Source organism: Pezoporus occidentalis, unplaced genomic scaffold (genome assembly GCF_034315485.1).
Source record: "Pezoporus occidentalis ecotype Australia unplaced genomic scaffold, CSIRO_AGI_Poc_V1 ctg1, whole genome shotgun sequence".
NCBI lineage: Eukaryota > Metazoa > Chordata > Aves > Psittaciformes > Psittacidae > Pezoporus > Pezoporus occidentalis.
In genome coordinates this window covers 15,677,837-15,691,809 of record NW_026912778.1, presented here as the reverse complement: position 1 = coordinate 15,691,809, position 13,973 = coordinate 15,677,837, and the positions used below count along the sequence as shown (strand labels likewise).

Here is a 13,973-nt window from a genome sequence, read left to right as displayed (position 1 = left end):
AACCGGTTTTGCCTGTTCCAAAAATCAAGTATAAATAAATCTAGTACATGATTTGCAAAAGTTAAGCTCACCTAGTAATTCATGTTGAGTGACTTATACTCTTTGATATTTCTCTCTTTATGTATGTTTAAATATTAATTCACTGGTCACTTTCCTTGACCTTCACCTTACCATAGCAGAAATATTACCAGTATTGCAGAAATATTACCAAGTCTGGGCAAAAATGCATTAGGAATGACAATATTATCTTATGTACAAAACTCAGACCGCTACTAGAAATCCAGAAAGATCCTTCAGAAATGCTGACTTGAAAATACCACTCATGCATAATTTTCCATGACTGGACTTTAACATTAAAGATGTCATTAACAAGTATTTTATATACCTTTTTTAAAATGAGTCTGAAGTACTCTTTATCAAGTAACTTCTTTGCTCATCAGATGCTTGTTTTTTTCCCACCAAACATTTAAACATCTTTTTGTGTGTGTGTTAACAGTTCTTAAGATAGTAACTTGTTTCTGTTTGATATTACAATGTAATTAAACCTGCTCATCCTAGGACCCAGGTCACACTCAGCAGCCTTCCAACAGAGTTAATTTCCCCTCCGCATCATCGCCTTTGTAACAAACACTTCAGCAGGTCAAACGCCAGTCCAGGCGCTAGAGGTGAAGGCCTGAGCACACCTTTCCCTCCTCAGCTGCCCGCAGGGGGGTAGCAGCTCCTCCCAGGGAAGCCAGGCAGACAGCTGGGAGCAGTTGGAGATGAGGCCACTGCATCCATGAGTCACTCTGAGCCCTGCTGAAAGTCAGGAGGATTTAGGACACTGTTTTCAAATGCAGTGTTCAGTTTCACCTACGTCAGGATACCAGACTGCATCCCAGCCGCACCTCGGTACGGTTCCTGTGACGAACTATTGCAGCACCTTTGAACAAGGCAGCTTTGATCTCTGTGACCTGCCTGGCTGGAGCTGACAGTAGCTCAACTCTTGTACAGTGAATCAGCATTTCAAATCTCCTGACAGCATGGAAGGTTGAATACAATGCATTGCCATAGAACAACTTAAAAGTCTGTCCTCCGTGAAAATTAAGCTGATTCAGAAGCTGACATATATGCTGCTTTCTACACTTACACAGAAATTGATATGATACTACTTTTAAAACAAGTGTAGGAATGCTATACTGTAAAAAAGCTAGACTGAATCCTGTCAGCATTCTTACATTTGTTTAAAAAGCAGTTCTCTAGTTGCAATGCTTTCATGCTTTCCCTATGCTATTAATGAATTTCATAGATTTCCAGAATTCTTTGCAGAACATTCTTGTTATCTTCATATTCTTCTTGGATTTTTCTTTTACTTTTTTTTGTTGTATGGATGGATTTGCGGTTAACTGAATCTGTGTGCAAAGCCTATTTTTATTTGTATGTCTCTTACTTTTCATTATCTACTTTAAAACTCCTTTTAATGTGCTACGCAACCCATATACTGAGTCAAGAAAGCATACAAGTCACTAGAATCGAGTCAGTTTCTACAAGAAATATTGAGATACATTCCAAACAGGCTTCATCTGCAAGATATAAAATAATTTCATTTACCTCCTGTAACTTCTGTCTCCTTGTAGGGACAAGCCAAATTAATTTAAAATTTAATTTAAATACAAATTAAGTGTGGAGATTACAAAGTTAATAATCTTATTATCTTCCAAATGTGTATGGACATTTTCACTTAAATTAATTTAAGCTAATTTAGTCCATACTTATTTTTCATCTAAAAACTCTTTCCTTCCCAGGTGAAATATCAATTTCTTTAGAAGATGATGAGGATGCTCCAGGAGATCCACTACTTTTTATGTCTCATGTCAGACCTGTTCAACTAGGTATAGTATGATGGCGCAGAGATCAAAACCTAAAAAGCAGCACTTTCCAATAGCTTGAATACGCCGTCATTCCCTTTTCTCATCAACATAACTTTAAAACAGCCACACTTTTTGCACCATCTCGTTTTACCACTTGCAGTCTAATGCATCACTAGGTATTGACCACTGTACATGATGCAACACTTGCATGACCACTGTTCACGTTCAAAATACATCACATGCTATAGCTTAATCATATCAATCAGATTAATTTTATTAAATGCTACTGGAAAGTATGCCAAATGGTAGTGTGTGATACCCATGTCAACTTGTGGATTTTCTCTAACTCATGTAATTTTTTCTTAAAACAAGCATGAGTGAATGGCCTGAGTCAGGAAAGATGCAGAGGTCAGACCCATCCCACTGAATAATGCAGATTTCTCAATGCTCTCCAAGCAAAGGGTGGTCAGCAATGCTTAAGTCCAACCACATACAACAACCTATTCGGAAGCCATCCTCCAGTTTTGCTCAGGAAAACCATCCTATAGTTTTACTCAAGAAAGTCATTACAGAGCAAAGGCACAAACCTGGCAGGCCAGAAGGAGAAAAAAGATCCTAGGTGTGAGCCCCTTCAGGGGGCTGCTAAAGGAAATGGAGAAACCTGAACATTTTAGGCAGAATCAGGCAACCAATGAGCTGATTCCTTGCCTGGATGAAGAGCAGCACTGTCCTGAATTTCCTACTCATGCTTTACATATATTTTTATATATATATTTATATACCCTCTATGCCTCAGCATACATCCCAATCCAGTTACAACTTCACTAATCTCCAAGGTGCCATATTCAAGGAGAAAACAAAGACCCACCTAAACCTATGGCTTTTACGTTACACACTATATGCCTCCTGCCTGGCATAACAAGAAACAAAGGAAGAGACAAGAATCTCTCATGGAATTATATCCATATATATATAAACAAAACTTTTCTTGCACTAAAAATCTGAGTCAAATTTCACAGGAATATGTCTGTCTCACTCTTGCTCTTGCAACACACTGGCAACCAGATTCATTTTGTTTGCTAAAATACGTTCAGTCCTCAGAAAGCTGCTTTCTATGAAACCAGCAAATTAACTTCAGTTTGCATGGGCTCTCAAGTACATATTGATACTAAAATGTCTTAACCTAGTGCCTCTCTTAGTCTTTAGATTTCAGGCACTATTTCAGACACCGCTGAAAGAGAACTTTGAGGCCTTTGTATCTATATTGCTGTATATTTTGGTTTCATTTCAGCAGATTTCTCATTTTGAGGAAGCTTAGAAAAAAAATCTGATATGGCATAAACACACCTTTTAGGTTAAAAAATAACGTATACCCTGAGATAACAATTTTTTTTAAACAAATTAGAGCTAAATTACATTTGAGACCTGAGGAAAATTTTCAGTGATCATAACTTCCTTTCAAAGTGGTGTTTCTGGGTAAGATATTTTGAATCACTGTTTTTTAAAGGGAAAGAGAAGCAAAGGCCACTGTTTTCCACTCTGAATATAGCAGAACAAATGAGCAATACACTGAGTCACTAGAAGTTATTTGGACTAATATTCACAACGGAATGTAAGCTCAATTGCAAATGAATTTACTAGTGAGAAATAGTGGTCTACATAAGAACTAAAGGATCCCTCCCAGATTGCCCCACAGTCTTTGTCTGGAAGTGCAGGAAACACCTTCTGCATTCTTCTTCCTCTTTTCTTCCCCTGAGCCTTTTCTCTCTGGTCTCTATCTGGCAATGAAGAATGAACCATTGTGGAAATGCAGATAGTTGAAATACTCCCAGTAACACTGAGCACAGACTACATCCAGCCCGTCTGATGCTGGCAGTTGTCGAGCGTGGCAGTTCCTATGGTTGCATTCACCTGTAAAGGAGCATTTTCTTTGACTTCCTCAGGAAGAAATGAAGAAAGCATAATAGATATGTCACCTGAAAATTATCCTCCTCAACAACATATCAGTGGGCTGGCTGCTGCAGAGTCCTGATTAACATAGAAATAACAGGGAAAAACTGACACCTGCTAGTACAGCTTTTTCCCAAGTAGAATGAATTACAGAGACTAGCAAAGAATGCCTCTATCTAGGACAAGTTTGTCCCCAGACAGGTAGTTATGCACAAGTATGCTTCACTGGGGCTGTATGTACAAGCGAAGGTCAGATATTTTTGCCATCACACAAAGTTCGGTGACTATAAGGTATCAAACCCCCATAACCTGGCTTGCCCTTTTAGAATAAGGCACTGGCAAATGCATTTATCACTTCAATATAATTCATAGTTAGAAGCAAGGAAACACTAAAAAACTGTAAGAGATCATATTTCAGTGTTTTAAGTAATTGCAGGGCATCCATTATCCCTAATATTAAAAAATAAAGTTGAAGAGTGGAGAACATTTAAAAATATCTTAGTTCTGCAGAGTAAGATAACTCTAATTTTTACTTATAAAAAGACCCAAATGATTTTGATTGGCCTGCAGTGAGCATAGTGAAGGTTCTGTACCATAAGAAGCAGGTTCATTATTACACCAGTCCCTGTGTGGCTTAAGACAAAAGTCTCCATTCCTCAGCTCCCCACAGACAGGGTGCTTTGTTAAAGAGTTAGGATCAGATTCTTCAGATCCTTGCCCAGTTTAAATCTCTGCACATGTAAGACCAAAAGCATGGCATGGATGCAGAAAGTCTTGAGCTAGTGTTAGTGACTCAGGGCACAGTTTGTTACTGTGCTAATGCAGCAGTAATGTCTGAACAACAAAACAGTTCATCCTTTATTTTCAAATGTGTTACAAGTAAAGTTCAGTGTATTAGGTCACGCCAGAAAGAAAAAACCCTCTTAGATTAATTAAGGGTACATATGCTATCTTTACACTGGTTTTCAAGAGAAGGCAGAAATAATGTCAGAATTAACAAAAATGCTGACATATTAATACCCAACAGCTTTATTTTAATGTCACCTCTGCTCCGTCTTTCTCTGGAGAGACAAGTCTTGAGGAAATTGCATACTTCATTCTCATTCTCTCTGTCCTTTCCCAACCACCCAATGCAGGTAACCTATATCTGTGTCTCTCCCTTACCCCACACGATGCAGGTAATCCAGCGTCAGCAATAGAGGCTTCCAAAACATCGACTTTTATCCCAACAGTAGCAAATGAAGGAGGAAAACACTGGACTGTTAATGAAGTCAGAGCTTTGATACGCATATGGTCAGACAAAAATATCCAGCAACAACTAGAGGGGACAGTGAGAAATAAAAGAATATTCGAACAGGTTGCTGCTAGACTTCAAAAGTTCGGGATTGACAGGGACTGGAAGCAGTGCAGGACTAAATACAAAAATCTGAAACATGAATACAAGAGTGTAAAAAGTGCCCAAGACTCAGGGAGTGCAAGAAAAAGTATGAAATTTTTTAAAGAACTGGATGCTATTCTGGGCCACAGCACCATGGAACAAGCAAGTAAATCACATAATGATGAAAGTGAGAGGCCTCCAGAAGGGACAGAAGCAAAATCAGAAAAGAACTCCATAGGTAAGTACTTCAGCTACCCATATATCATTTAATCCTCCCTACCCCAAGCAACCAGGTAGATTAAGCAATTTGCTGGGGGGAGCAAGAACACTGAATGGAAACTTACTATTTTGTCTAGTAGTTTTGTCTTACTTTATAATGCAATCTTTCAGACTGAGCGATTGCCCCAAATATTTTAAATGGAACAGAGAAACAAAAGGAGGGGGAAAAGATGAATATGTAATATAAGACAAAGTGATACAGAGGGACCAATTTCAGTCCAAATCATGGCAGAAGAGACTGTTTCCAGCTTAGATGAAAAAATGGATCAGACTGATGGTCAGACTGTGGTACTGGAAAAATGAAGACATTGAGCAACAAAGTCTGTAGTTACAGACTTTGATTAGAAGACTAAAATGCAATCTGTCAATCTTTTATGGTCCCCCATAGCCCAGTTTTACAGGCCTTTGGAGCAAGGCTCTCAAACTAGTGAGACAACTATTGTGAAAACAGCAAAAAGGAATAGCACCAAGAATGCTGGCTGAGCTTGCCTTTTCTTTTTCTGTGGTTATTGATGAATAACTTGGTAATGGATGGATTAATGCAGAATTCGAGTAGACTGATGAATTAAAACATTTTTTATTGGCATGTGTAACCACAAACATGCCTGTTGTTCAGAAGAGAATTAAACAGAAAACTCTACACAGGGGATGATATTACAGTGGCCAAATGTAAACCTAGAATTTAGTAAAGTAATGGAAGAAGTCAAGAAAAATGTAACACAGTCTCTGGTTGAAAACTGAAAACATTTTGAGAGAAGATTCACTCTTTAGTTGCAGTTTCTAGGTTTTTTGCTAATGCACCTACTACTGCCTGCTGGCATAAAGAGCATCCTACGTTGGACAGATCTTTTGATTTGACAAAGCACAACTGTTCTTATGTAGTACAAAATGCACTGCCCTAATTAACATAGCATTATTTATGCAGAAATGCCTGGAGACACAGGTGAAGAGGACTCTGTTAGTAATATGTCAGAAGACCTACAGGTTGCAGATATAAAGAAATTTTCTGACTCAGGTAAACTGAAAAGTCTTGTATTTTATATAAATCTCTAAACGTAGCAAATTAAGATAGATAAGCCGATATTGTAATTACCGTTAGAAAATGCAGAGGCCTAAAAATTTTATAAGCAGGAGATAATGTCATAGTGCTAGCCATACCTTCAGTACAGGCATATGTGCACATTTACAGCACTGCTAAATTTAATAAAACACAGTCTAGCAAGTAATCTTTTCAAAGATTCATGACCCAAGATGTAAAGAAGAAACTATTGGTTTAAGCAAGTTAAATGCAAAGTATTACTGCATTTACTTTTACTTAAGCTATGTCTTCCCCAAGGATTAGAACTGTCCAGTCTCCTGTACATGAACGAATAACACATTCTTTTTCACAATAGAACGTGATCAGTATTTAATGTAATTATGTAAATGCTCACGCAGGGGATAAAAACTTCATTAAGAGTATCACTATGAGCACTGAATATGAAGGTCATATGCTTTTCACAAAGAAACATTATGGTTTACATCTGAAAGCACAACTTTCAGGGGAAGCAAGAGTTTCACATTCAGCTAGAGATACATGAACGTCTCAAAAAACTGACAGACCTGACTTTCCACAAGAGGACCTCATGATCTCTTTCAGTAGCATGAGGCAGAATATGGTCTAAATTAGGCATTAAGGAGTAGTCTTACAGAATTTAAGATGGTCTAAGATGAACTTGAAAGATTTTAATAGCAAATTAAAAATTTTCTGACAGATGATGTTACTGTAAATACTACTCCAGAGAACTGGGCAGCTCTGCGTATAACAAAAGAAACAGCTATGCCAAGTAAGTCATAATGCTAACATAATTAGGTATTACATAAAGCAGGAAAAGATGCACTTTTTTTACGTAACAGTGTCATGGAGCCCCTTTATTCTCCAGTTGTGGTACATGCCTTTCCTAGATAGTTCACATACTTTTAAAATGAGAAACTGGTAAGTACAGAGATTGTATGCACCTCTGTATTCATCAATATACTTGCTGATAAGTGGTGTAAAAGGCAATCAGGCAGTGATACATCACACTGGTTATCTGGTATCAGCAGATGTCTGATGATCAGGATATGACTTCCTAAGTACTACTCCATATTCAACAGAACTTATGTAGAAAACTGTTTCCCAACAAGCATATAATTATAAGTTATACATACTCATGTGCCTTTAAAAAGAAAAGTAAACCCACCCAATTTGACATAAATAGGAATGCAGAAATTCTGTTGACTGTGTGTCACGGTATCTTCTTAATACATGGAGTTAATGTACTTTGCAGTCAGAGTCATTCGTACACTTCTCTAGATAATACACTAGATAGCCTGGGCAGACATCTGCTTTCTGGCAACCGCAGCTGCATACGTGCGTAGAAGTGCACAAGCTGCCTCAGAAACGCACATGCTTCTCACCATCTTACATGTGAATCTGAGTTATTAGCCACATTAACACTGTCACAAGTGCCAGTGTTTATAAACAGACTAGTCAGGTTTGCCATAATCTAGTAAATTAAAAAAAAAAAGGTATTAGTCAAAAGACAAATACACCAGTTTCAGGGAAATACCGAATTATTTGATGTTTCATTGCTTTTCACAACCTCTCCCGCCGTATTTGCTACTCAAAGAGCAGCAAATGCCCACCTGAGAAGGAAAAGACAGAGCTAACTCAATCCTTATGTGTTCTACATCTTCAACAGACTAGCCAGCAGAGGGTGCAAGAGTATCACAGCAGCCGCAAGCCCACGTCGTTTTCAGCAAAAGCAGCCCAGGAAAGGCTGAGGCCACTGAAATTTTTCTCTTTTCTGGTAAAAGATGCTCATATTAAATCAATCTGGCAATAAAAAACTTATGTGGGCACTTCTACTGATATTTATATTTCACGAATCACTTTTAAGGGCAGTTAATTCCAGAAATCTACTTAGAAGAGCAAGTTCATTCAGTTTACACAGGCAGTAGCAACTCATCAATTCAAACTCCATATATATTTCACGTGTCAACTTCACAGTAGAACCAGAGACTGTGTATAGATGTTTGATTAATCTGAAGTGCCAGGGAAAAACAGTGAAGATGAAAACAAGATTCTAAGGAATGCCGGTAGCCTGATAGTTCTTAAAAAATACCTACAGCAAGTTATTTTGCTTCAAACAAAGTACTTTTCTTGCAATTATTTTTTAGGATTTTTGGTGCCCTGCATGCTTTACTACATGTCTTTCTCAGAACAAATCTGGAGTAAGTCATGACACTGCCAAAATGCATTCCTAAGCAAGGGCTTTTTAAAAATCTCTTGTTTAAAGTTAAGATCTTAAGTCGGTACATGCTCAGGAACTTACTGGCTCGAACACTTACTGCTGTGTGCTTGGAATTTTAAACCGTTCAGATATAAAGTCAAAAGATGATAATGAATGTTTTAATATGTGTGCCTCAGGCTGGTGTGAAGTAGAGTGTCTCAGTGAAACATGAAACCAAAAGTTCTTGATTATTCACCGGCTTAGCTCAGGGCACACTTGGGCTGCTGACACAAACTCCTAACTGCGTGCAAGTTCCCTTTATCCAGTCTGATAGTCTGCACGACAGAAATGGCAGAAACTTCAAATTACTGATCTTGCCTCATGAGCCAGAAAACAGGGTAAACAGTGATAGTGAGAGAGTGCCAAAAGAGAAGAGAGCTTTTATCAGTCTGAGTGGGTAAAAGGAAAGACTGCGACAGCATTGCTCTGGTGGCCTTGTGAGCAATGCTTCAAATACAAAGTACAGATTTAAGCATATTTACTGGCAATTGTCTATGGTTTCACTAAAGCTTCACAGTGAATGGAGCCACCGTGTTTTATTCATGCCAGAAACTGCCGATGGTTTGTTCTGTTTGGCTCAGTCTCGCTCTCCTCTTGCTTTCCCTCCAAAAGCTCTGATCAGTGGCTTAAAAAAAAAGCCAAGCTCCCTATCCACATTCTTGTCTCACTAAGAAATAAAAATAAAAGGCACATGATGCAGGTCATATAGTAAAGAACACCTGATACAAACAAGGTCATACTGATTGGTGACTAATTTTTAATAAAATGGCTCTAGATTATGCTTCATTACTCAATGTTTAAGGGCAACATTCTTGAATGGACTGAGAATGAGCTGGGAGCTGGAAAATGCTGTCATTGATCCATGGTGTGTCCTTCACCATTTAATCTCTGTACAGCAGTGTCCTCACCTGGTAACCAGGACTGGAAAGGCCACTTGCATCATCCGCCTGCCCATCCCTCCATCCCAGGACAGAGAGGTGGAGTTCTCCCTTAAACACCAGAGGCCAATGGCAGAGGAGCAGAGCTCTCCTCCCCGTGGAGGGGAGCCCAGGGACACCTCTGTCAGGAGGGGCCCAGCTGTGTGATGTAAACCCCCCACAAGCTGTCAGGACAGGCATTTAGTACTTTTATCAGGCAGGCAGCCTTGCTGATCAGTCGTCCAGGCACAGCACCCTGATGCAACATCAAGCCCCTTGTCCCTTTTGGGGATGATTCAGTGACTACTGGCATCAGTCACCAGAGAGTCTTTCAATAATTTCAGTCTGTATTGAAGCACCCCTTATGAAAGTCACCATTGGCATGTTCTGCTGTGTAGAGGATTACCAGTCACTACACATATCTTACAACCAAGACCAGTGAACCATTCACCAAATTCTGATCCAGGTTTAAATAATAAAAGTTTGCCTATTTAACCCATAAACTTACATTATGCAGCTGTTACATGGGGTTCTGGATTTGCTTTAATATATAAGTGCATACACTCTGCTCCTAAGCCCACTACTGCAGAGAAATAGCAGCTTTGACGTATTAACAGTAGTTATCATTAATGGTATTCTGAAGCTGGGGATTCTCAAGACATAACTCAAGACCTATTTAGTTAATTATAACTGTATAAACATATTTTTTACAGAAATCCTTGAAGATGAGGGGGATTTTGCCAATTCCACTCCGGCAGCTCTGGAAGCTACACAAATAAAGAAGGAGACGATTGACATAGGTAGGTCAAGACTGTGTCTTGATGGTTCTAACAGCACATTTTACCTTACTGGGAATTGCAGGTTTCTAAGGTCCATATGTTATTCCTGCATATTATACTTGTTCTGCTTCTAGATTACAATAAAATCTGGGTGTTGTTTGATTTCATAGTGCAAAAATGCATAAACTCTTATTTCTCCTTCCCCCCAATTAGTAAAACAATCTTATTTTCCCAGACAACATACTCCTTATTTTGCTAGATGTGATAAGACTGTATTTGGTTGTGACACAAATACTGTTCTTTTTCCTATACAGTTGTGCTAGAGAAGATAAACTAGAGAGCTAAATGGCTATCTCAGATATCTGAACATTTTACACCATATCCGTGTTTTTAAACTACTTCATGGGAGTGCATTTAATTTCAGACTATTTACTATCAAACAACTGCCATAAATATGCTGAATTATTTTACAAGTCAAACTGAAACCAGAGCCTCGGCAATATGTAGAAGTCATGCATTCAATTACAAGTATTCAGAAAAAGATTTATTAAAAATTTTAAAAATTAACATTAGAACACGTATTAATCTTGTGGAATAAATGAGCATACAAACCATGGAAGGTCATGAAAAAGAGGCATTAGAGGAAATAACGATGACATTGAAACATATTGACCTGATATCCTGGATCAAAATATACTTTACAGTATATGATTCTGTGAACAACAATTCTTTGGCCTTTTACACTGAAAGTTTCTACTATAGTATTGCTATTGTATGCATCAGTATTTCTGTGATCCAGACAAGAACTTCCTTCTTGGCAACTGTGTTACCTGAGGTTTGGGTGTTCAGCCACCCTATCCAACAAAGCTTTTATGACTGTTTAGATAGGCTGATCTTGATTATGAAAGACAACTGTGACAAGTATGACACACAGGACAACATCAGAGTAATGCCATCACAGCAATGACACACAGAAACACAAGTTACACTGAGGATAAAGTAAAGCTGTGTCCCTGAAAGTTCAGAGACATAGTGGGGTCACACTGATACAAAGAGCAGAGTTCATACACAGTGATGCAGAATAAAGCATCATGCAAATCAACTGACTGCCCTATACACACAAATTCCCCACTCCTGTCATGTAATATCCCATTGAGAATAGTAAACACGCAAGTCAGAAGTACACAAGTAGCACTGCCGAAGGCAGAAAGAGATTAGAGAGCAGCATGGTTGAGAGAATAAGCACATAAATGAAAGCCATGGGAGTTTTTATAAAAGTAAAATCAAGACATAAACCCTTGAAGAGCCCAGCAGCAGGAGACCTGCTGCTCCATTCTGCCCCAAGGTTCTGTTTCCAATAGCTGCAAGTGTTAAAGGAAGATGTGAGAATTTTCGTAAGAGTTGTGGGGTAGCCTATTTACGAAAACCACTTTTTCCCTAGTATCCAGAGAAAATCACACACAGATGCTTATGACAGTATTTCTGATTCTAAGTTTTCCATACAAAATGATAAGAACTAATCTTTCTCTCAACCCAAAAAGTAATTCCACACAAAAGTGAACTTTCAGCCTCAGAGAAGCCCAAGCATGAGGAAATGAGCCCAGTCAGCAGACCTGGGTTTTGATGTCCATAGATGATTTCAATTCTGAGGGCTCCTGCATTTTACTTCTGAAGGGAATAGGTTTTAGGCTGAGAAAGAATGCAAAGCTATTATAGCCTCACCTCTGCAGAGGGAGAAAACCTGACGTGTAGGCATGTAGAATAAGAATATAATGATTTTCTATCCTGCTAAAGGTGGAATTTTGAAGAGAATTCAGATGCTGGTGGAATGAAAAATAGTTCTTCTGCCTTCCCTGTTTTGTCATTTAATCCACATAGAATAGTTTCAGGTAGGGAAAGGTTAAAACCAGGCTCACTAGAAATAAGCCCCCAGCAGCCAATGTTCGAAGAATGGTGTGGTAGTGAGATCTTTTGGTCTGCTGTCTTAGTGAAGGTAGGGGATGGGGAGCAGAATGAAGCCCCACAATCCAAGGGGAAATGGTCAGTGACCTACTACACCAGTTGGATACACAGAAGTCTATGGGGCCATGTGGGATCCACCCAGTGATGACAAAGGAGCTGATGGAAGTGCTTACAGAGCCAATCATTTATGAGCAGCCCTGGCTAACTGGGGAGGTCCCAGGTGACGGAAGTTAGTAAATGTGATGCCCATCTAACAAGGGCCAGAAAGGGGATCTGGGGAACTACAGCTTGACCTCAGTGCCAGGGAAGGTTATGGAGCAGATCATCTTATGTGCCATCACACGACACATACAAGACAACCAGGTGATAAAGCCCAGTCAGTCAGCATGTGTTTATGAAAGGCAAGTACTGCTTGACGAACCTGATCTCTTATAACAAGGTGACCTGCTTAATGGAAAGGCATTTGTTGTCTACCTAGACTTTAGAAAAGCCTTTGACACCAATTCCCACAGCATTCTCCTGCAGAAACCAGCTGCTCATGGTTTGGATGGGTGTACTCTTCACTGAGTTAAAAACTGGTTGAATGGCTGGGCCCAAAGAGTTGTGGTGAATGGAGTTAAATCCAGCTGGCAGCTGGTCACAAGTGATGTTCACCAGGGAATTAGTTCTGTTTAATATACCACCTGACAGGAGGTTGTAGTCAGGTGGGGGTCAGCCTTTTCTCCCAAGTAACAAGCGACAGGACAAGAGGTAACAGCCTCAAGCTGTGCCAGGGGAGGTTTGGATTGGATATTAGGAAAAATTTCTTCCCAGAAAGGGTTGTCAACCATTGGAACAGGCTTCCCAGGGCAGTGGCTGAGTCACCATCCCTGGAGGTATTTAAGAGACATAGATGGGGCTCTCTGGAACATGGTTTAGTGGTGGGCTTGGCAGTGCTAGGTTAACAGTGGACTCCATGATATTAAAGGTGTTTTCCAACCTGAACAGCTCTATGGTTCTGTCATTCTGTAATTAACGGGTTATGACATTTTTAAGTGAAGACAGGTGTGACGTGGAAGATTACAATAATATGAACAACTTATTTGTCTAAGTCTATTTTATTTAAGAGTGTGTATTTCTACAGATGATGATTCTATAAGCACTACTTCAGAAGACAGATCTTGTACACCAGTAGCAAAACGGATGGTCGGGACAGGTGAGCATTAATTTCCATGCATTTATTCTGAAAGAGAATCGCATTGTAACTACAGTACCAACGCTGGAGCAACCACATCTCTTCTGTAAACAAAGCTGTACTTTTCTACTCTGACTCTAATTAGCTTTATCACTAAACTTACAAATTAGTTTTGTAGTTCTGTTCCCTGTCATGAGCAAAAGTTGCATTAATACTGTTATTTGACTTCGCATTCTATACTTATCTGATGAGCAGCACCTGTCTACTTCTGAATATGTATGAATCTGGAGATTTTTTTTTTCCTGTTGAATCCACAGTAGCATTTCCATTTGCATGACACTTTGCCTTGAAACTATAGAAACCCATTTTC

The 13,973-nt window shown here is 39.1% G+C and overlaps 1 protein-coding gene across 1 annotated transcript in view; it reads left to right on the top strand.

Moving 5' to 3' along the window:
- Positions 1-13,973, top strand: part of PAICS (phosphoribosylaminoimidazole carboxylase and phosphoribosylaminoimidazolesuccinocarboxamide synthase) — a 40,075-nt gene that overhangs the window by 3,413 nt on the left and 22,689 nt on the right. The window contains exons 2-7 of the mRNA XM_062634674.1: positions 1,785-1,871; positions 4,979-5,416; positions 6,383-6,472; positions 7,212-7,283; positions 10,402-10,488; positions 13,553-13,624. Coding sequence (XP_062490658.1) covers positions 1,785-1,871; positions 4,979-5,416; positions 6,383-6,472; positions 7,212-7,283; positions 10,402-10,488; positions 13,553-13,624 — 846 coding nt within the window. The remainder of the gene's footprint in view (positions 1-1,784; positions 1,872-4,978; positions 5,417-6,382; positions 6,473-7,211; positions 7,284-10,401; positions 10,489-13,552; positions 13,625-13,973) is intronic.